The 23,458-nt window shown below is 49.9% G+C and overlaps 1 protein-coding gene across 2 annotated transcripts; it reads left to right on the top strand.

Annotated features, from left to right (window-relative positions):
• Positions 1–788: 788 nt before the first annotated feature.
• Positions 789–23,458, top strand: CTTNBP2NL (CTTNBP2 N-terminal like). 2 transcript variants are annotated; one of them, XM_084220564.1, is made up of 5 exons: positions 789–828; positions 6,976–7,083; positions 16,117–16,347; positions 18,688–18,795; positions 19,535–23,458. In XM_084220564.1, the coding sequence occupies exons 2-5, from the start codon at positions 6,985–6,987 to the stop codon at positions 20,981–20,983; spliced, it is 1,887 nt and encodes a 628-aa protein (XP_084076690.1). In that variant the 5' UTR covers positions 789–828; positions 6,976–6,984; the 3' UTR covers positions 20,984–23,458. The 2 variants fall into 2 exon arrangements, with proteins under 2 accessions (XP_084076690.1, XP_084076689.1); XM_084220563.1 differs by having other exon boundaries at positions 805–933.

The raw sequence follows: 23,458 nt of genomic DNA, 5'->3' as shown, positions 1-23,458 counted from the left end.
CACCCCGCCGAGGAACGGCACCGGGCACGGCAGCCCCGCCGAGGAACGGCACCGGGCACGGCAGCCCCGCCGAGGAACGGCACCGGGCGCGGCAGCCCCGCCGAGGAACGGCACCGGGCACGGCAGCCCCGCCACTGGCACCGGGCGCGGCAGCCCCGCCACTGGCACCGGGCGCGGCACCCCGCCGAGGAACGGCACCGGGCGCGGCAGCCCCGCCGAGGAACGGCACCGGGCGCGGCAGCCCGCCGAGGAACGGCACCGGGCACGGCAGCCCGTTAAGGAACGGCACCGGGCACGGCAGCCCCGCCGAGGAACGGCCCGGGGGGTACGGCAGCCCCGCCGAGGAACGGCACCGGGGCGCGGGGCTGCGCCTTGGCAGCACGGCTGGACACGGCGGGGCTGCACACCGCTAGGCACAGCAGGGCACGGCGGGGCACGGCTGGGCCCCTGTCCCCCTGTCCGTGCCCCGGGTTCGCACAGCTCTTCCCACCGCGGCACCGGCTCCGGCTCCCGGCCCTGCCCGCCTCAGCCGCGGCCCGGGGGGTGCGGCCCGGGCGGTGCCTCGGCCCCGCCCCGCCGGAAGTGACGCGCCAATCACGGCCGCCCGCTCGCTCCGCCGCGAACAAAAGGGATTTTCACGCGCGGTCCCGCCCTCCGCACCGCCTCATTGGCTGTGCCCGCCCCCGCCCCGCCTTCCCCGCGGCGGATTGGCCAGCGGCCGCGGCGGCAGCAGCGCTGATTGGCTGGCGGGCGGTCGGTCAGCGGGCAGGGCGGAGCGGCCGATGGGGAGCGGAGCGGCGGCGGCGGCGGCGGCGCGGGGCCGGGCAGGTCGGTGCGGCGGGGCGGGCGTGGCTCCCGCTCTCGGCTCGGTCCGGTCCGGCGCGCTCCGGCCCGTCCTGGCGCGGCGCTCCCCCTGCGGGGGGGCGGAGGCAGGTGCGGGGCGGCCCAGCCCGCGGGGGCTGAGAGGGGCGGCGGCGGGGCCGAGCCCCGCTGCGGGCGGGGGCGGCTGCGGTCGGGACTAGGGCGGCCGCAAGCGGCGGGGAAGGGGAGGTATCGGGGGGAACGGGAGATCGGGGGGCGGTGCCGGGGGGCGCGGAGGCCGGGGGGCGTTACCGGGGTCTGGGCGTCGCTGCCCGGTCCGGCCGGGCCCGGCGGACCGAGGGGCGATGCAGCCGGTTGCTCTTTCCCGCACCCGCCCTCCTTCCCCGCGGGCTCCGGTGCGGCGCTTCCCTTTGTTCGCCGCCGTTGTACCGGGCCGGTGCAGCGCGGGAGCCACCGAGCCCGGCCCCTGCCACCCCTTCCTTCCCCAGACGGTGCCAGATTCCGGACGGCGCTGGTGCCGGGCGGTGCCGGTGCCCGGGCAGTGCCGGTCCCGGGCGGTGCCAGATCCCGGGCGGTGCCGGTCCCGGGCGGTGCCGGTGCCCGGGCGGTGCCGGTCCCGGGCGGTGCCGATCCCGGGCGGTGCCAGATCCCGGGCGGTGCCAGATCCCGGGCGGTGCCGGTCCCGGGCGGTGCCAGATCCCGGGCGGTGCTGGTCCCGGACGGTGCAGCACCGGCCGTGCCGCCGGCGGTGTCCCGGGCTGACCCGCGGTGCCCGCCCGTACCGGGGCCGGGAGCGGCAGCGGGGGCGCGGCTCCCGGGCCGGGGGCTGAAGGTCAGCAGCCGGCCATGGTCTCGGTTCTGCTGCACGGGGGCTTCAAGGACCCACACAAAATCCACGCTGAAATTTTGCTAATTTGCTTCCTTCTGAGTATTACTTCAAAACCTAATGTGGTGAGGATGGTTTTTTTGTGGGTAATGCCCTTTTTCCTTTAGGGCTGAGATACAAAGGTGAAGGAAATAGAAACACTCCTCATTTTAACCTGGATCTCCGCAGGGGTGATGCAATGCCAGGTAGCATTGTGGATACACAATTATTAGGTCTATGTTAGCATTTTTTCATTACATGAACATATGTAATTATTGAAACGACTCAAACACCACCCGATACACGCAGAAGCAGTTTTGGGAACTTGTCTGTCAGGACTTCTCCAACTGGTCATTAGGTTCTCCCATTAATGTGACTACGCGACTGCCCGTGCTGGCTTCTGGAAAATGCTGGTTCCTCTTCAGGAACACAGGAAAGAAAATTAAGCTGATTCAGAATTATTGGCGTTGTGGCATTGTTGCATTGGTGTAGGTTTAGGAAATACCCTCTTTCAGGGGAAGAAGGAGCAGCAAGCTTTGTTCTTCATGATGCTTTTTTTAAAAAGTAGAGGAGTTTTGAGCCAAGGGCTCGCAGAGGATCCTGATGCTGCCTCCCCATGCCTCGGGCTGTGCTTGGTTTCCTGCCTTGGGCTGCCCTTGGGTTCCTGCCCCTGACTCCAGCCCTGAGGTCGGTGGGCGAGGTTCTCCTGCGCTGGCAGCACTCTCTGGGTGGGTTGGTGCTCCTGTGTGTGTGTGAGAGCAGTGCAGTGTAACCTGGTGTGGTTTCAGGTGTGTGAGAGCAGTGCAGTGTAACCTGGTGTGGTTACAGGTGTGTGTGAGCAGTGCAGTGTAACCTGGCGTGGTTTCAGGTGTGTGAGAGCAGTGCAGTGTAACCTGGCGTGGTTACAGGTGTGTGTGAGAGCAGTGCAGTGTAACCCGGCGTGGTTTCAGGTGTGTGAGAGCAGTGCAGTGTAACCCAGGTGGTTACAGGTGTGTGTGTGAGCAGTGCAGTGTAACCTGGCGTGGTTTCAGGTGTGTGTGAGCAGTGCAGTGTAACCCAGGTGGTTACAGGTGTGTGTGAGCAGTGCAGTGTAACCTGGTGTGGTTACAGGTGTGTGTGAGCAGTGCAGTGTAACCTGGCGTGGTTTCAGGTGTGTGAGAGCAGTGCAGTGTAACCTGGCGTGGTTACAGGTGTGTGTGAGCAGTGCAGTGTAACCTGGCGTGGTTTCAGGTGTGTGAGAGCAGTGCAGTGTAACCTGGCGTGGTTACAGGTGTGTGTGAGAGCAGTGCAGTGTAACCTGGCGTGGTTACAGGTGTGTGTGAGAGCAGTGCAGTGTAACCCGGCGTGGTTTCAGGTGTGTGTGAGCAGTGCAGTGTAACCTGGCGTGGTTTCAGGTGTGTGTGAGCAGTGCAGTGTAACCTGGCATGGTTACAGGTCCATGTGAGAGCAGTGCAGTGTAACCTGGTGTGGTTACAGGTGTGTGAGAGCAGTGCAGTGTAACCTGGCGTGGTTTCAGGTGTGTGTGAGAGCAGTGCAGTGTAACCTGGTGTGGTTACAGGTGTGTGAGAGCAGTGCAGTGTAACCTGGTGTGGTTACAGGTTCATGTGAGAGCAGTGCAGTGTAACCCAGCGTGGTTACAGGTCCATGTGAGAGCAGTGCAGTGTAACCTGGCGTGGTTTCAGGTGTGTGAGAGCAGTGCAGTGTAACCCAGCGTGGTTACAGGTGTGTGAGAGCAGTGCAGTGTAACCTGGCGTGGTTTCAGGATCCTCCCGCCGTGGCTCAGGGCGCGGGGGAGCTGCCAGGGCTGCCAGCCTATCTGAGTGTTCCTCAAGTGGCACATGCCAGAGATAACTCCCCCGCTCTCTTGGTGTGAGGACGCTTAAACTGCTCTCCATGGTTATTTTCAGTGAAATTCTGGGAAATAGCTTTCTTAGAAAGGTTTTATCTCCTTGGAGGGTGGGTATGGCTCTGTCAAGGAGACTCCGGTGGTCTGTAGCTGAAAGGAAGCTCACCTTTAAGCAAGCAGAAAGTGATTATCTTTGTTTATGCTCTAAACTCTGGCTTATTGTCCAAAAATGGTGGTGTATCTCAGACTCGGGGAAAATATTTGTGTAATCAGACTAAACAACAAGGTCTTTGTGGTTTGTGATCTGTGTGAGTGCACTCAGTGTATTTCCCTGGATGTAAAGAGGTAACATGCCCTGGGAATTGCTGGATCTTGTTTCTGATGCTGGGAAGCTCTGTCTCTTGGTTAAAGGTTTGGAAATAGAGGGTCAGGTTCCCCAGCTGAAGTGCCCAGATCCCTTTGGTAGAATGAGACTGTTTACAAGGAGGAGAACTGGGTAATTTAATAGAGTTGGTGTGATCTTTTGATAAAACATGGGATGAGGGAAGGCACAGGGATGTGTGGCTTGAAAGCAGCCTTGGAAAGGTCAGCTCAGGAGCCTAGAGGGCTGGGAAGGGATTTGGATTTAGATTTGGATGGGGGAAAAGGAGCTCAAATACATGCTTATTAGCTCTCTGATCCAGAGATGCTTCTTGTTTCTGTAAAATAGTAACATCAAACGAACAGGGCTTTTTTCCCCCCGAATTTTCAGCTCCCAAGTGCAGAGTGGCCCTTAAAGGGAATGCTTGGGATTGTGATCCATTCAGCATAACAGGCATTTGCCTGGGGTGCTCTGAAAGTTCCCTGTAGAACACTAGAGAATACAGGTACATTTTGGTGGGGTTTTAGAGCAGTGACTTGATTTGTTGCATCTGCTCCCAGTCTGTTCCCTCAGCAGTGTGAAGTAACTGATGCAAACAAAGCAGGTAGAGATCTTCTCTTGCAGCAGGCTGCACATGAGGAAGCTGAGGCTGTACCACTGACACACCTGTAATGTTGCCTCTTGTTGTTGGATAAATGATTACTCTGCAAACTGGCTCCTGCTCTTCATTTCTCTTAAGTATTTTTACCTCTGTATTTTAGGACAGAGCTTGTTTATCTTATTAAGCACATTAAAGACTACAGAGGCGTGGTAAGAATAGCGTGGCTTATTCCTACAACACGGGGAAGTACGAGTCACAATGGGAGTAGTTAGAATATAGAGTAGAAATTATTGCTGCCCTGACTAATAGCTTTAAAATACCAAACTGCAGCTGGTGGCTGTCTTTGCTATAAGACTGAGCTGTTTGGTAGCTCTTGGGGAGATGCAGCTGCACATTTCCACATCTCTTTCTAAGGGAAAAGCATGGATGCAGTCATGTTGAAGGTCCATGTTCAACACTTACTGTCCTATGAACACTTTGTTCTAAGATCTCCTTTTTCGCTCAGGTTTATAATGCCCCAATGCTGCTGTAACCTGCTGAGTGTCTGGCAATAAAAGGTATTTCCCACTGGTGTGGGTTCAGTCTTAGAACCTGTGAATTCACTCTGAGCAAGGACTGAGATGGTTTTGAAATGAAGCCATGCATCTCCTAAGCAGATGTTTGGATATTCCACATCTAAAGGCTGCCCAGGGAAGTGCTGCAGCTTTGACATAAGCACCAACACAAACACGGTAAATATCAAAGACTAGAACCAGGCTATGTCTTTTCTCACTCTATGTGGCTACTTCTTGATGTTTTAGCGTTCCTTTGCTGCTTCTGTTGCCCTCTCTTCCGTTTTTCTAAGATGACCAAGTTGTAAATCACACTCAGCTAGCCAGGCTCCCCCTGGCACCAGAGCTGAGTGAGGGAGATGGTCAGGCTCCCACCCGGACATCTCTGTCAAGGGCCATGGACTGACCAGAAGTGACCAGCACTGTCCTGGCCCACAGAAATGTGATTGTACTCAATACAGTGAGTGTCCTAAATTGTGCCTCTGTGTCAAGTCTTGATCAGAGTTTCTTGACACAGTGACAAACATGAACAGATTTCCCAAACGTTCCACTCGTGGGTTTTCCTCTTGAATCGGTGAATGGCTGTGCAGCAGGGAACAGAAATGCAGTGGGACAGATCTGTGGTGTCCAGGTCAGTTGGGTTTTGGAGCAGCCACTCGTGGTCCCTTCCTCTGGCATTTCCTTGAGCAGCCCATGCCCAGGGAGGGGGAGCCAGCAGAGCCTGTAGGAAACGTTGCTGCTTTATGGAATTTCGTGTGAAACACCGTGTGAGGCAGGAATGTGGGTGTGATGAGACACTTCCCTGCTTAGCAGAGGGGCACGAGTAGATTTCTGATTTCTCTTGCTGTATGATGACTACAGAACTTTCTGTTCCCAGCCACTGGAAAACTGCTCTGGCACAAACAAGACAGAACTTGCTTTTGTGTATAACTCTCCAAGGCACAGTTATGCAAATCAGTTGTAAAGGAGCAGTGACTTCAGACAAACTAGACTTGTGCTCAGTGTTTCAGCTGGATAGACTTCTCCGGTAGGGGCTAACTTAACCCTTTATCACTTGCCACTGGAGTTTGATATCTCTGAGTAGCTTCTGATGCTGTAGCATTTTCTGCTTGACACGAAGTGTGGTGAAAGATGGACATGACTTGGACTCAGAAAAGTATATTTGATGGTTGTGCAAAGCACAAGACTGTATCAATGGGTATATTTTCATCAGAGACAATGATTTAGTCTGGAATTATTTCAGTTTTTGACAAAATAATGTAACAAAAAGGCTTATTACAGGACAGTGTTAAGTGTATCAGCAAAGATGCAAGGGAATATGAAGCTTCTTTAAGTGCAGTTCAGATGATGGATCTCTTATGTAGGCAGTAAGAGTATATTTAATAAATGATGCTGATATTGAAACAGTTTGAAAGAATAGTAATGAAGTGTGTATTTTCTGTGGCATTGGTTTTTGTGGAGGGGTTTGGGTCTGCTCAGTCAGTGTGCTAATGGCATTCCCAGGAAGCAAATCCCATCACTGCTGAGCCCCTGTGGGTGGCCCACTTTGGCCTTCACTCACCACAGCTCCTCAGTGGTGTTTGCAGCTGTGGGAGGCAGATGTGTAATCAGTATGACTTTTAAATATCCGTGTTTTTCCCCTCTCCTGTTAACTTTGGCTGCTGCTTGAATATTGTCCTGTCCTGTCAGCCCACACATTCTGCCATCGCCATCTGGGAGCGCATATGTTCCTGTCCCTTGGGAGGAGGTGACAAATGCATCTTCTGCAACTGGTGTTGGAAGCTGGAGAGAAAATTCTCCCCCCTCGGGGCAATTTGCACTCCAGAAAGCTGGAAGCTGAAGTTAAATGGAGATTGTATGTCATAGCTTGGAATACTGATCTTAATGTCCAAAGAAATGCCTACTAAACTAGGTTTCATTATTTTTCAGGTTTTCAGGATGAATCTGGAAAAACTCAGCAAACCAGAACTACTGACGCTGTTTAGCATTCTTGAGGGAGAATTAGAAGCAAGAGATCTTGTCATAGAGGCTTTAAAGGTAGGTTTCAAGTATCAGGATAAGGAGCAAACATGGCAGCAGTGCTACTGTGAGTTCTGCAGGGGGCTTGTATCCAAGGTGAAGTTCATTACCTATGTTCATTCTGAACATAGGTTCAGAATCCTATTTAATAACAGCAGGATTGCATAGTAAATGCTGTAGATAATTTTTGTCTTGGAAGCTGGCTGCAAGAAGCATTTTGGTATTGAAATACAGTGTTACATGTGTGTTTTCATCCTTTCTGATAAAGAACCATGTGTTTCTGCTGTGTAAAAGGTACACCAGAATTCCTTTCTAGGTTATTTTTTTCTCCTTTAGCAAGGAGGGCTGCTTAAAGCAGAAACTCTTCTCCCCAAGAGGGATCACAGATGAGTCCTTTAGTGACAATAACGTCACAGTGAGTAAAAAGCATCCGTGGCTTTGTGTTGACTAAGCCACCATAAGCTGGCTCTGCTGAGAGCAGCAGCCCTGAGTGCTCAGCTATTTATTCTTTCCCTTTGCTGGCACGAGCACTGGTGTAACCTTCCAGTGAGGCAGATGCCAGCTCAGACTGCTCCCAGAAGCCAGTTTCAGTCCGTGTCAGTGCAGCTGAGGTCGTGGTGCTGTGGGAGCAGGGGATGGGGCTGGAGCCTCTTGCAGGGACACACGGCAGGTGTGCTGTGAGCTCTGTGCTCTGCTGGCCTGCATCAGGGAGAGTGGCTCTCTGCACAGATTGCTGTGTGATACTGAGCCTGGAAATTATTTTAGAAAATACATTGTCCATGTGCAGTTCTGCTGCTCTTTGAAGGATGCCTGGCTGGCACTCAGCCTCAGCAAAGTGAAAAATACAGTGGTATAAATGATGGCAGGGGTCAATTTTGGAAGGAATTTGTTGTGTCAGGGTTGAATCTTGAAGGCTTTTTCAAGCTGACCTGTCACTGCTCATAATGTATGAAACTTGCAGCTATTTCAAAAGAGGAATGGCAGCTTGCAGGCCTGAGAGCTGCAGGGGCTTGCTTTTCCAGCAAAAGCTTCTCCAGCTTGATTCCTAACATCTTTTAGGGGAGTGGAGGCTATCCTTCTCCAGGACAGTTGGATGCTTATGTTTGTTGTTAATTGCTTTTGCATTTAGATAATCCTTTAATTTTGGAGGAATATTGTTGCCCTCTCAAAACTATTGGTCAGGTGGAAGGTTTGTTTTCTGTTTTGATGCACACTTGCAAGTTTCTGCTCTATCCTGAGATCCATTTTTTCACTGCATGGGGTCAGAATGTGTTACCCAAACAAGCCTCCCTTCAGTATTTCAGTGTGAAATGTGTACAGTGGAGCACAGAGACCAATGAGAAGAAATGTAGCTGCTCCATTCCAGAGGCTTTTTATTGCCTACCTTCCAGTAGTGTAAAGCAATTATCTTTCCTGTTGAAATTTAACCTGCAGTTCCTTCTTGTGTGAGGAGATTAATACAGTAAGAATACCCTTTGACATAATTTGTCAAGTACTCATAACTGAGAAGAAATTAAAGGAAATTGTAACCTATGCTTGATAATGATGGAGTATAAAATGCTGATCTAATCAAAGGTTAGGGCTGTTTCCCCTTCCTCTGTCAGGGATGTGCTGTAGTGTTTCATCTCAGGATTGTGAGGACAGCTGGGGCTGGTGGGGAAGGGCAGTGAAAGCTTCAAATCCAAGCTGGTGCCTCCTGAGAGGGATCTCGGGCAGGGCTGCCCGCCCTGGGGCTGTGCTGCAGCGCTGGGGGATGCTGCAGGGCTGCAGCTGCACTGCTCTCGGGCTCCAGAGCTGTCCCCAGCCGTGCTGCAGCCCGGGCTGGCCCTGCTGGCTCTGCTGCCCTTCCCATGGTTCAAGGAAAACTCCTGTAACGCTTCAGCTGCTGCCTGGGCAGAGGCTCAGCAGCAGAGCCCTTCCAGCTCTGCTTCGTCCGTTTATTTGGAATATGCAGCTAGAGCAAAACTGGCCTCACGCTGCTTTTCTCATTGTTTGCTGATAGTAGCTGTGGTAACAGCTTTACAGTGCCTCACTGGCCCAAAGACTTTGTGTGTGACTAATTAAAGGAAACCTTGCTAATCTGTTTGCTCACGTTTTGATGCGTAGAAGTGCCGCCCTGAATAAAAACAACTTCTGAGGCTGAGCTGAAGATTTGCACGCTTGAGAGCATTTAGTTTGACTTGTATAAATGGGATAAATTGAGTTGTGATTTCCAGGAGAGGAGTGGGAGCCTGGGGCTGGGGGAAGCTGCTGTTCACACACGGGAGCTGTGTGACATCTCTCAGTTCCCCAAGGGCTGTGGGCAGGGTGTCCTGCCTCGGCTGCTGCGCTTCTGTGGAGCAGGAATGGTTTTATGTTAAATGTGGGTATATGTTGGGAGCAGGTGGAGTTCAATCCTCTGAACTTTCCTAGGGGATTGCATAACCCTGAACCACAGCAGTGATTTTTCTCCAGCAGTTATGTTAAACATGTAGATGTCAGTGGCTGGAAATCAGAATTTTATCTGCCTGTTTGCTTCCCTCATAGTAACAAAAACGCATTTCCCTTCATGGGCTAATTTTACTTCTGCTTCACATTTAAATGATTCTGAGCTCTGGTTGTTTGAGTCAAATCCTGTGGTACATTATAGGAAAGGACAGGCACTTGCAGAGGAAGAGTACCTTAATTTGTAAACATGTCCTGCGATTGTAGTACAGTCTGCAATAATTGATATTCCTGCATGCTTAGAGACAAACAGTTTGCATCTGGCATTTAGCAGAGAGAACCCATGCATGCAGATGACAAAGCTTAAAATAGTTTTCCTCTGCCTGATGGTATCAGGCACTTGTTGGCTGGCACTGGCCCCGTTTCTCTCTGTCAGAATCAAGCTCCTGAGCCAGGCCTGCCAGACACTGCTTGTTGAACTCACTCCTTTTTTCTCCCTGTCTTCACCCCCTCTCCCCAGATCTTGACCCTTTCTTCCTTGCTGTCTGACAAACTGACTGTATTCAAAATATTCTTTCCCAGTGCTTCAGTTTGCTTCCTCTGTTTTAAAACCTCTTTGGGAAAAAAAAAAAAAAAAACAGGTTTTTGGTTTTTTTTTTTTGCCTCAAAGTAGCTTCCTGTCCACTACATAAATTTCAATGTTCTCCTTGGAAGAGATTTTAAGCCTGACTTCTTATTGTGCTCCTTTTCCTGTAGTTATAATTGTGTTTATATCATCCAAAAAACCCAGATGCTGTCAGAGAGTTGCATAATCCTGAGAGTTAGGCTCCCAGTCCTTATTGCAGTGCAGGAAGGGTTGCATGGGCCACAGGTTTGCCTTCTGAAATAGCACACCACGACTGGAAACAATTCAATATTTAAATGGATCTCTATCGTGTGTTAGAGCACTTTGTTCCCTCCCCCCTGCTTTCCATACATTAGAACTGAAGTTCTGTTTACTTTTAGAAAACAGGAAACAGCTTTCTGGCTTATTCCTTCATGTTAATGAGGCCTCAGGCAATTTACACTGGAATAGAAACTGTTTTGTGTTAATGACTGGGAGCTGGTATTCATCTCTTTGCTTCTGAGTGCAGTGATCCACTGTAAAGCAATATTAATGAAAAACTAGGTGTTGTTTGTTAGTGGATTTAGAAATCAGGTTTACAGTGCAGTTTCAAACACTTTTAAATAAAAAGTTCAGTAATACAAAACCTTCCTGCTGTTAAATCTTTCACAGATGGGGCAAATTGGGCTCATGCATCGCTTGGAAAGCAGCTTCCATGGAGCAGTGTTCCCATGGGCGCTGTCTTGCTGGAATGCAGGCATTCCTTACAGCTTTCCTCGCAAGCTTGGGGAGTTTTTTGTTTATTTCTTGCTTGAAGCAGCATGCCTTGCTGGTATCTTTCAAAAGCTGCCTCTCCTCACCTGCAGAGTCCCAGGCGTGTGCCGAGCAGGAGCAGAGAGGTGTGGGAGTGAGTTCCCTGCTGGAAGGGCTCCTGCTCTGGGTCCAGCTGTCCCCTGGCTCTGGGGTGCCCCCAGCACGTCCTGGGGCACCACCCCGGGGTGCTGGGGCAGCCCTGGGGCACCACCCCGGGGTGCTGGGGGCAGGCACAGTCCTGGGGCACCACCCCGGGGTGCTGGGGGCAGGCACAGCCCTGGGGCACCACCCTGGGGTGCTGGGGACAGCCCTGGGGCACCACCCCGGGGTGCTGGGGACAGCCCTGGGGCACCACCCCGGGGTGCTGGGCACGGGGCAGCCCTGGGGCACCACCCCGGGGTGCTGGGGGCAGGGGCAGCCCTGGGGCACCACCCCGGGGTGCTGGGGGCAGCCCTGGGGCACCGCCCCGGGGTGCTGGGGGCAGCCCTGGGGCACCACCCCGGGGTGCTGGGCAGGGGCAGCCCTGGGGCACCACCCCAGGGTGCTGGGGGCAGGCACAGCCAGCCTGGCTCCACATCTTCCAGCCAAGGGAGCTGCAGTTTGGGGCTGCTGGACGTTTCCTGAGAAAGCTTGGTGCTGTTTTTCAAAGCTGATAACAGGTCTGACTTGGGCAAATGTGGGTAGCTCTGGTTTATCAGGTCTGCTCACTTGATATAATGATGGCAATAAAGACAGATGCTGCATTTGAACAGTTTCCTTGGTGGCTCTGTGCCTGGCATTGCTGCAGGGCTGGAGCTGGGGCAACCCTGCAAGTCCCACTCCAGCATTTTGACATTTATTTTTGGGCAAAGCAAGAGGTCCCCACCCCCATTTCCCTTCTCTCTCAGTGCTTGCTGTGACCTCAGCCTGCCTTTATTCCCAACTTCTGTCTCTGGGGAGAGAAGCTAATAAGGAAGTTCAAGGCAGTAAGGAGCTATTTAAAGCTTATTCCACTCTCTGCTACATGAAGGAGGAACTTGTGTGCAAATTGTCACTGGAGAACTGCAAACTCAGTAGCTGGAGTTAATTAAGAGTGTGTTTGTTGTGTACCAAGGGTTAAAACCTGAACTCTGAAATTACAGGGAGGAGAAATGCTTTACTTGATGTCCAAAAAACACTTGAAATACGTCCTGGAAATTCCCTGTTTGATGTTCCAGTAAAACAAGTTGTAAAGATTACTGAAGAGAGAGAGAATATTCTGTCACATAAACAAGGTTTCACTAGGAAAAAATATTTTATTTAAAAAAAAAATACAGAAATAGGTTATGGTAAACATCCCAAAACAGCCTAGAAATCCCAAGAGGAAACAGTAGTTTTTTCCTAACAAAGCAAAGCCTTTGCTTAGCCTGCCTGCACAGGAAACATCTTCTCAGTTGGGTCAGATGTTGCTTCTGCCCCATAAAATCAGAATTATCTCTTCCCAGACAGACTAGCAGTGGTCCATTACCCAAACTGGAGCTCAAAGCCAGCCAGTTTCATGTGGAAGCCCCTCTGCATATGCCTCATTTTTCCAGTCTCCTGGAAGTTTATTTTTAAGGGTAGTTCACATGTATAGTTCCTTCTTTTTTTAAAAAGGACCCCAAGCTTCTATGTTATCATCTTTTCCTGTTGGGAGAAGTCAATTTAATAGTCTTGAAAATTGCTGAATAATCCATTAAGTTGTTTCTGGAATTTGAGTATTTTGTTGGGAAATTCACAGTTCTGCATGTTTGGGATGATAGAAGTGGGGTACTAAATCAGAAGATGTAATTGCACAGAATTGCATCTTCCAAAGCACCATTGCTGATGTTGGAGGTATGTATGTCATGTCATCTCTGGTGTTCAGATGAAATTTTCCACTCTTTAACTAACCTGGCATTTTGTAACCTTATTTATTTTTCATTTAACCTGGATTTTCTGTGGATTTGTGTTTTCTGTGCTGGGATCTGAGATCTAGGTTGATTTTTTCCACTTTGGGCTTACTAATAGAGCGTTCCTCTACAATCAGGTTCCTTCTCAACGTTGAACAACTATTTAAGGTAGAATCCAGTTCAAACAGGACACAGTCAGAAGGGTTGAAAGTATTGATGTGACCTCCAGGGACAGAGAAGCTGAGTTGCAGAGCTGGCTCATGGAGGAGCACAATTCTCTGTGGCATTTCCACACCTGCATAAAATAACTCTGGAGCTTGTGGCACTGTCAATTCATTTTCCACAAGCTGCCTCAGTGGTTCAGGTGGCCCAGTGGCACAGAGGTGTCCCAGGCTGGAAAATCCCTCTTTGCATTTCCAAGTGGCCCCAACACCAAAGCACTGGGTTTGTTTTTGTAAACGTGGTGTCTCGGTGGAGGATGACCTGGTTAAGACTTTCTCCAGTCTAGACAACTTTAATTAAATGTTTATGCTCTGCTGGCTACTGGAGAAGAATAGCTGGACTTGAGAAAGCTCTTAATGCTATGATAGTCTCATCTGTTTGTCATGCTAGTTCAGGAAAATACTTAATTGCTCAAAGTAGCAAGGAAGAACTTCTTGTTCTTTCCCAAACAGGAAATAAACCACCGCACTGAATTCAGAGTGGGTGGTTTATTCAGGGTTCAGAGCCCAGTGCAGTCAGGAGCAGAGGAAACATGGCTTTTGTTGCACCTTCAGTACTGCAAAAATCACCTTAGTCTCAGGTTTGGCAGCTGTTATTTGGTAGCAGTTGCCCAGCAGTGAAGGTTTGAGTGCAGAGCTGAAGCACTGGTGCCCTTCTGAAGGGTCCCTGCCATGTTTCTGTGTGCAATGGCCAGCCCTGGGATGAGCTGGGATTAAACTCACCTGTCAAAGCAGTAAGGCCAGCTGGATGGAGATCCCAGTTCATATTTACTGACTTATTAATGCTTGAGTCACTTAGAAATTCCCTCCACACTTACATGGAGCTTTCACTGAGTCATTTTTATAAACACTTCAGAAAAACAGAAGATTCCCTGTTCCTAAAAAAAACCCCCAAACCTGTAGTTTTTCCTGTGATTCATTAAACCAGGGCTGCCCCATTATCCAGGGCTGCTCTCCCATTTCCAGGGCTGATCTTTTCCTTCCTGTCCTTTTCATTATTGTGTAAAGTTAGAACAATATCTGAGGCTCTGATCAAAGGTACCCGCAGTTCCTGACGGATATTGCTGATAGAGAGGGAGGGGTGTCTGTAAGTGTGAGCTGTTCTGTTTACTGCAGGGTTAAAATCCAGCTCCAAACTGGACTCACAGGATGAATGTCTCTAATTTAGTCATGGAGAAGATATTTTGGGTTGGGTTTTTTATGCCTCTTGTCAAGGTAGTGCAAACACTTTTCCTTTTAAGAGCAACAATCAAATTTTTTTTGTTTATTTCGTGTTAATCACATGGCTGCATTTCAGAATGCAGGTGGGACCAGCAAATCTCCCCAGCTCTGTGAGTGAAGCCAAGTTTAATTATTTAACTCTCACTGTTCCAGTGTAGCTCTACCAGCTGCTGTGTGGGGATGTTCCACAGTTCTGTGGCTCTGCTCTTGTGTGCTCGAGGGAAGCATTTGTGCCTTTGGTACTGGGACGTGGCAAAAGAGCCATTCCAAGAAGCACTGGCCTCTGAGCTGGCTTTTGATTTGAGTCAGGCCCAGTCTCTGCAGTCTAAAAGCCGTCCTTGTGCAGTCCCATCAGGAATGGGTGATTCCTGCTGTGTGCTCAGGAAGGCTTTCTGGGGAGTGCCCAGCGGGGCTGGCACGGGCTGGCTCTGCGCTCAGAGCAGCGGCTTTGTCCAGCTGGATGCCATTCCCAGCAGCAGCATTTGTGTGGCACTCGGTTTGGGGCCCTCCAGCAGCTCCAAAGAGCTGCAGTGCTTGGCTGGGAATGGGAGATCTGCTGCTGGGGCTCTGCAGCTGGGAGCAGAACGGGGAAGCACACCTGAGAAGGTGCAGACAGGGTTTGTTTGGAGCTGTTGCTCAAGGGAAAATCCCGTGTGCTGTGGCAGGAAAAGGGCATTTAGGGTCAGAACCCTTGGGGAGGTCACACATGCTAAAGTCTGTTCTAAATTTAACACACTTTGATAAAGGTCCCGGGGCTCACTCCTGCATTCCAGGGCGGAGCAGAAGAGTCATTTATACCCTGTAAAAAAGAGAAAGTGTGGGCTGTCGTGGTGCCCAGTCCTTACAGAGGGATCCAGAGGAGCCGAGCTGCAGTCCCACATCCAGGTGTGATTTCTTGGCAGGTGCCTCAGCTCTGCTGGCCGTGGGGTGCTGCTGGCAGTGGCACACAGGGGAATGGAACAGTGCCACAGGTTTTCACAAATGCTCAGAATTCAGCCCAGAACCATTTCACTGGAAAGCAGTGATTAGATTTCTTTGAGCCAAGACGCTTCTGGAGGCTCTTCTGAATCTGCATCTGGTTTTCTGTGTCTTTTGTTGCTTAAATATTTGGTTTCTTATCATGGTGGTGAACACACAGATAATACTTTCATATCTGTCTATGAGATTTTGTTTTGTTTTTAGACCTTCACAGTCATCGTTGAATAGGATAAGCCTATGGGTGTCCTAACAAGCAGATTTCCAGATGGAATGGCTGATTCATGGAATGATTGGGGTAGGAAGAGACCCCTGAGCTCATGAGTCCGGCCATTAAGCACTGTAAATGCAGAGCTTAGTATGTGTGAGTTGTCTAATTCCTACAGGCACCAAAGGAAACCTCATCATTCCTGTCTTGAGAAACTAAACTCTGTTTAGTCTGGATGAGAACATTAAAGATTTTATTAACAATTCACAGATTGATGGCTCTTGCGAGAATGAAACTCTTTAATTGCTCAACATGAAATTCTTTGATGGTGACACAGCCAAGGAAAGCACACAACTGCTTCTTTCACTGATGGGACAAGAAATTATTAAATCTCTTGTTGAGCAAGAGTTGGTGCTTACCTTCTTTCCTTTCACACAGCTGTGGAATGTAAGTCCTGGCGCTGGCAGGTAGCTGTGGTATGGGGATGTTTGGAGACTGAATATCTTGTGGAAGTGCTGTGTTTTTAAGCAAGATTTGTCCTTATTGCCTTTATTTCTAGCAGATAACAGGATATGAATCAGACTGTGTTAAATGCTCTTTAAATGGAAAACTGGGGAAAAGGAATATTAACTACAAAACCCTGTTTCTTTAGCTAGTTTGAGTATATTAAAATGCAAATTTGTTTTTGTGTTGCAGGCCCAGCACAGGGACACGTTCATTGAGGAACGCTATGGGAAATACAACATCAGTGATCCACTGATGGCTTTGCAGAGGGATTTTGAGACACTGAAGGAGGGGAATCATGGTGAAAAGCAACCAGTATGCTCCAATCCTTTATCTATTTTGAAAGTGGTGATGAAACACTGCAAGAATATGCAGGAAAGAATGTTATCCCAGCTAGCAGCTGCGGAAAGCAGACACAGAAAGGTAGGTGTTGCCTCAATTAAGATGTGCAGAAGTTACAGTTGCATTTTAATAACAAGTTAACTTCAGCAAAAACACTTCAGTTCCCTGAGGCTTGGTAACTGGAAGGACTTTGCACCTTTGTTTAAACTTCTCGCTCCAGAGGATGCAGCTGGTGAGCTTATTAGGTATAATTCCAGAATTTGAAATATACACAAGATGTTTTTGTTAGGACACACCAAAAAGGATCTAGCTTACAGCTGGGAAGTGTAATGCTTCCCAAAATGCAAGAAAGGGTTTCTGGAAGATGGAATTCTCGGCAGAGCTATCACTGTTCTGCCTGGGACTTGTTCTCTGTGCTTATTGAAGAGCTGCTGCCAGGGGAAGGCACCTCCTTGTGCTTCCCTAAGGAAGCATGGAGTCACCAAAAGTTTTTTTTGTTGCTGTTTGGCCTCATTAATGAAGCACCTTGTTATTCTTCAGACATACCTTTAATGTATTTTGACACCAGTAAAGTGCTTGGCCATGTATCAGACTATACTACCACTAAAATTGATGTCACTAGAAGTAAGAACAAAGCTGGGCTTCACTTTTCAGCCAAATATCCAACTAAGTCATACAGTAAAATCAGATATTTTTTCACCTTTTCCTCTTCCTGTCTACTTCAAGTGTACAAGGATGTATACTTGATAATATTTAAGCATTATTTGGAAGCTTAAATTCCAGGAGGACTGAGGAGCTGCTAAATTCATGGTGAGCATGTGTTAGGGGAGCTTAGTTTTGGTGATGAGATAAGCAGAGCCTCTTGGGAAGTTTGTATTCTGGCTTTTTTGTTAATAGCATTTCAATTATTCATGTAATTCAGTGTTAAAGCTGAAGGAGCTCCTTCACTGGGCCCTTATGGGAAGCAGTTTCACTTCAAGAGCTCATCTTGTTCTTAAGTGGAAGAACAAATTAATGTTCTTTAAAATAAACTTTACACTGGAGTCCTCAAATCCCTGTAAGGCACTGGGAGCAGCCTGTGTGGAATTGCTGCTGGAGCCACGCAGGGACTGTCCTGTGCTTAGAGCCCCGTGTCTGCTCATGCAGCACCTCTGCTCCTGCTGGCCCTGGGTGCATGGGCCTGCCAGGAAATTCTGACTTGCAAGGGACAGGAGGCACAAACTGAAACAGAGGAATTTCCAGCTGAATGTGAGGAAAAACTGACTTACTTTGAGGGTGACAGAACGCTGGAACAGGCTGTGGAGGGCTTGTGGATTCTCCTTCCCTGCCAGTGTTCAGAACCCTCCTGGACTGGTCTGTGTGACCCTCTCCAGGGTCAGGGGGTGGGCTGGGTGACCTCCAGAGAGCCCTTCCAGCCCCAACCCTTCTGGAATGAGGGCACCATTCATAACGTGGGCCCCCCAAGGATAGTCTGGGGGAAAAGTGTGCAATTTAGATGTTTAATAGTAAAATAGATCCAGTGTGAGGTTTCCCTAACATCTTTCACAAACTGACTCAGTTTGACCAGATAATAACATACATTGGACTTGTCCAAAAGCTGCTTTTCTGTGACTTGAGTTGAGCTCGGGTGTCTGGAGCTGCCCTGGTGGCTGTCCCCTGTCACTCTGGAGCTGCCCTGGTGGCTGTCCTGTGTCACTCTGGAGCTCCCATGTCACTCTGGAGCTGCCCTGGTGACTCTCCCAGGTCACTCTGGAGCTATTCTGGTGGCTCTCCTGTGTCACTCTGGAGCTGTTCTGGTGGCTCTCGTGTGGAGCTGCCCTGGTGACTCTCCTGTGTCACTCTGGAGCTGCCCTGGTGGCTGTCTCCTGTCACTCTGGAGCTGCCCTGGTGTCCCGTGTCCCTCTGGAGCTGCCCTGGTGTCCCGTGTCCCTCTGGAGCTGCCCTGGTGTCCCGTGTCCCTCTGGAGCTGCCCTGGTGGCTGTCCCCTGTACCTCTGGAGCTGCCCTGGTGGCTGTCCCCTGTCACTCTGGAGCTGCCCTGGTGACTGTCCCGTGGAGCTGCCCTGGTGGCTGTCCCCTGTCACTCTGGAGCTGCCCTGGTGACTGTCCCCTGTACCTCTGGAGCTGCCCTGGTGTCCCGTGTCCCTCTGGAGCTGCCCTGGTGTCCCGTGTCCCTCTGGAGCTGCCCTGGTGTCCCCTGTCCCTCTGGAGCTGCCCTGGTGTCCCGTGTCCCTCTGGAGCTGCCCTGGTGTCCCGTGTCCCTCTGGAGCTGCCCTGGTGTCCCCTGTCCCTCTGGAGCTGCCCTGGTGTCCCCTGTCCCTCTGGAGCTGCCCTGGTGTCCCGTGTCCCTCTGGAGCTGTGCCCAGGCACTGCTCCCAGCCTGCCTCGTGGCCCTGGCGCTGATGGCTGCTGTGTTGGGCAGGTGATCCTGGACCTGGAGGAGGAGAGGCAGCGGCACGCCCAGGACACGGCCGAGGGGGACGATGTCACCTACATGCTGGAGAAGGAGCGGGAGCGGCTCACCCAGCAGGTACAGCCACGGGCAGCTGGGAGGGCTGGGCTGGGCTGGGCTGGGAGAGCAGCAGGAACCTCCCTCTGTGAGGCACTCCTAGCTTTTAGCATCCTGATATGAAAAGCAGCCTTACTCAACTGCTCGGCGTGTTTTGGTAGCTGAGCGGTGCTGAAAGGTATTAATGGGCAATCAGATGCTTTGGAATCTTACTTCAGCCTGAAATCCGAGGAGTTGGGAAGAACAGGATTCCATTTACAGTTGATAGCTCGCTGCAGTACTCAAAATTCAGAATAAGTCATGGAAGATCTCCTGGGGGTGTTGTTCAGAGATGCTAATAAATATTTAAGCCACTGTTTTCTGTTACTCAAGCCTGTAGCCTTTGTTAAGCGTACATAACACATCAGCATTTTAAAGCCTACATGCCTTTAAAAGGCAAACTGACAAAGTGGTAAATGAGGTGGAAGGAAGCTTTGCTTGTTCATGGCAGACTGGGTATGTGTCTCACTAAAGGCCAGTCGAATTTCACACAGGATAAAACTACTAGTAAGTAATAATTGTTACTATGTGCAAGCTGAGTTGTGCCAGACTATTTTGCTGATTTCTGGTGCAATAACCTCTTTCTTAGTTATTGTCATTTTTTACTGTGTAATTTCTCCAAGACACACAGTAAACCTCTTCCCTTTTGGGGTGCTCCCCTTCATTTGCTTTCAGGAGGTTTTATTGTACCCTTAAAATCTCTTTTGTTCTTAATTTCCAGGTGGAGTTTGAAAAGTCCCAAGTGAAAAAGTTTGAGAAAGAGCAGAAGAAGCTGTCAAGCCAGTTGGAGGAGGAAAGGGCACGCCACAAGCAACTGTCTTCCATGCTTGTTGTGGAGTGCAAGAAAGCCACTGCCAAAGCAGCTGAAGAGGGCCAGAAGACAGCAGAACTGAGCTTGAAATTGGAAAAGGAGAAGAGTAAGGTGAGTAAACTGGAAGAGGAGCTGGCAGCCAAGAGGAAGAGGGGTTTGCAGATGGAAGCACAAGTAGAAAAGCAGCTCTCAGAGTTTGACATTGAAAGGGAGCAGCTGAAAGCCAAGCTGAACAGAGAAGAAAACCGTACAAAAGCTCTCAAAGAAGAGGTGGAATGTCTGAAGAAAGCCCTGAAAGAGCTGGAGGCTTCTTGCCAGGAGCACAGTCCCTCCAAGCCCGTGCATCCCAGCCCCTCGGTGACATCCAGGGGGGTCACAACTGACAGTCCCCCAGTGAAGTCTGTGTCCTGCCAGACCGAGAGTCTGCAGGCAGAACGAGCCAGCCCTGCCAGCGCCAGCAGAGCTGTTCACGCCGTGTTTGCCAGCCCCTCTGCACCTGCTCATTGCTATGCAAAATCCAACGGGCATTGCGACACCGATGGGCAGATGGGTGGGGAGACAAATGCTGCAGAGAGCCAAGCTCACAGGGAGAGATCTGCTGCAGCCTCAGAAAGTGCAGTGGAGAATGGAAGTTCTCCTGTAAGAACAGAGTCACCGGTGCATCAGCTCCCCTCGGCTGGCGCCTCCCTGTCTCCCAGCAGCACAGCTGCCTCCTCTCTGACCCCTTCTCCCTGCTCCTCGCCAGTGCTGACCAAACGCTTAGTGGGAGCCTCTGCCAGCAGCCCTGGCTACCAGTCCTCCTACCAGGTGGGCATCAACCAGCGTTTCCACGCAGCCAGGCACAAGTTCCAGTCCCAGGCAGAGCAGGAGCACCAGCCAGGGGGCCTGCAGAGCCCCCCGTCCCGGGACCTGTCTCCCACCCTGGCAGACAACTCTGCTGCCAAGCAGCTGGCCCGCAACACGGTCACCCAGGTGCTGTCCAGGTTCACCAGCCAGCAGGGCCCCATCAAGCCCGTGTCCCCCAACAGCTCCCCTTTTGGCACGGACTATCGCAGCCTGGCCAGCGCTGGCAGCCCCAAGGCCGAGGCCGGGCACTGCCCGAGCCCCGTCAAGGTTTCCAGCCCGCTCAGCCCCTTGTCTCCTGGAATCAAATCCCCAACCATTCCTAGGGCAGAGAGAGGGAACCCTCCGCCCATCCCTCCGAAGAAGCCCGGCCTGGCTCAGTCGCCCGCTGCTCCTGCTCCCCTCAGCAAAGCCTCCTCCCTGGGTGCCCCCATGGACGTGGCCACTAGCTGCTCCAACAGCACTGTCGTGTCAAATGGCAAAGACCTGGAGATCCTCCTGCCAAGCAGCAGCTAGTCTCCAGAAAATGGGAATGTGACATTCCACAGCTTAGCTTACCCTGGAGCTAAGACACTGTTTTTCCACTCCATGTTATTTATTTCCATAGTAGCAGATTCTGTCTGTATAAAGCATTTAGTATTTTTTTTTCCTTTTTAATAGGTAGGAAAATATTTTTGTTTATGAAGAAACCTTAACTACAGCTATACAGTAGCCTCCAAGTCTCTCATGGCCACAGTCAAATCATTAGAGATAACAACCACAATCATGTGGTGGGACCTATCAACCTCTAATGGGACTGAAATGCTACTTTTAAATTATGCAGAAATAATTTTTGCAGACTTTTTATTCCAGATGAACATTTTATAAAAGTGCCTGAACTAAGCCTGCAATATGAATGTGATTCTCGGGAAAAGGTGAGGAGGGGAACATCTAGCTGCAGAAACAAATTCTTCTGAGTCCTGAATGTTGAAACCAACACTGGTTTTCCTTTTAATTCTTTCCATTTGCTAAGGTAAGTTAGCAAATGTGCTACAGATTCTGCCAGGTGACCACCAGACTGGTGCAGCCAGCCAGGCTATGTCCTTCAGGACAGAGCTCCCAGCTATTTGAGGAAGCACACAGGAGTTTCTTGGGATAAAATTTAGTTGTGATATCATCCAGATTACTTCTCTGTCAGTATTCCTTATAGTCCATATAGTTCTTTCTGTTTCCTGCCAAGATGCCTATGTGCTTTACATGGCTCGACTCTGGTTTCTGGTGTGTCACCTGGAATTTTCAATCTCTTCAAGCATTCTACTGTTGTGTGTAGAACTTCTGAGAAAAGGATCTTTCTGTTACTTGACAAAGATCTCACTATTACTTGAAAAAGTAACTCATCCATCCAATACAGGTTTTTTGCAGCACCTGTAAAATAGGATCTTCGACTTTAAACAAAAGCAATAATTTTGTTCCTCATCTGTGTCAGTTAAGTCTGACTGACCTGGATTTTACCCACTAGCTGTGGCTGGCTTTCCTTGGCTGCAAATACGGAACCAAATCATTGCTGCTGTGGAATTGAATATGTGGATATGTGTAAGTATGTCACACACATACATACAAAACACACAGTGTATTAGGGGAGTATTTATCTCTTCTTGATCTTCTGCCTCATATGAAGAAAACATGGCAATTCACTGAGATTTTAAAAAACTCCTCAGTGAGGAATTGCCTAAATTTGAGGCAGATCATGTGCGTGGAGAAGTATTTGGACCCAGGAGAAGCAGCTGGTTCCTGTGCAGAAATGTTTGCTGCAGGGAAACCAACAGGCACAGTGGTTTTCTGAGTCATTGTGCTGAGAAATACAGGATGAACAGCACAGATCAGTGGCACAGGCCGAGAGCACGACCCCGAGTTAATGATCTCGGGTGTTGGATGTGAGCTGATCCTAAATTTAGAAACTGGACTTGCTGCTCGGTGTGGTCCAGCGTGGGGCACTTCCCTCAGCAGCAGGATGGTGTTTGCACAGCTCCCCCTGCCAGGGACACGTTCTCCTTGGTCACTCCTCCCTGCTCATTCGGCGAGCCCCTCTGTGGTGGGGAGCATCCCCCTGCCCTGCGAGGGGGCAGAGAGCTTCTCTGGGCTCTGAGCCTTGCTCTGTGCTCCTCTGGGGGGCTGCTCTTGGGCTGACCCCACACTGCCAGGGCAGGGGTTTAGGGGCTTGCACAGACCTTTTAGGAGCCTTTTGGGTAGTGGCATTGTGGGCTGTTGTTCCTAATCCGGTGGAACGGTCTGGGTGTTACCAGCAGGGACACAGAGGCAGCCGGAGCTGAACGGGCAGCGGCTCTTATGGAAGCACATTTATTACTTTCTTAACTAAGTGTCCACAGTAGATTTTTTTGCTCTTGCTGAGAGTAAAAGTAAAAATGGATGGGCAGATGGATTTTGGCCCAAGTATCCCTTCTGATTGAAAAGTGAGGCTTTTGTATACACTGCTTTAATGAGTTTCTTTACTTTTACATTAATCTGACTGGTATTATCCCCCTTCTTTATTGATAGCTCTAGAGAGAGAGATACTATGATGAAGTCTAATAGGAAATGCACTGAGTACTGTTTCTTCTAAAATATAATATGGGAAGGGGTATGCAAAAGAATGTATTTTTGCTAGTAGACTAACTTCTGAAAGAAACTAAGCACAAGGGATTAAAATGGATCCAACTAATTCAGTAAGACATTTAGAGTTAGTATTTAACTGTTGATGTAGATTCTGTGTGAAAGCAACTAAATATTTCTTCTCTAACTCACGTGTCCTAAGCAGACATTGTTGCAGAGTTTGTCACTGGCTAATGGAGTATAATGAAGTGCAAAACATATAACACTAGTATTAATTCATTAACACTTGTAAATTTGTAAAGCCAAATGTACCAAGCTGAAGTCTTTAATCATTTTTATAGCTGATGGCATTAAACATGTTAAACATTCATATTATCAATAAAGGATTTTATTTTTAAGATG

This window comes from Fringilla coelebs (assembly GCF_963513975.1).
Source record: "Fringilla coelebs genome assembly, chromosome: 23".
Taxonomy (NCBI): Eukaryota; Metazoa; Chordata; class Aves; order Passeriformes; family Fringillidae; genus Fringilla; species Fringilla coelebs.
Note: the sequence above shows the minus strand (reverse complement) of the source record. Positions and strands in the feature narration are given on the sequence as shown.

What these genes read in the sequence shown, in the direction of transcription:
- CTTNBP2NL (XM_084220564.1), top strand. Translation starts at nt 6,985, where the DNA reads ATGAATCTGGAAAAACTCAGCAAACCAGAACTACTGACGCTGTTTAGC. An exon ending in TTGTCATAGAGGCTTTAAAG is followed by an intron (nt 7,084 to 16,116) that starts GTAGGTTTCAAG and finishes TTTGTGTTGCAG; the next exon opens with GCCCAGCACAGGGACACGTT. An exon ending in CGGAAAGCAGACACAGAAAG is followed by an intron (nt 16,348 to 18,687) that starts GTAGGTGTTGCC and finishes TGTGTTGGGCAG; the next exon opens with GTGATCCTGGACCTGGAGGA.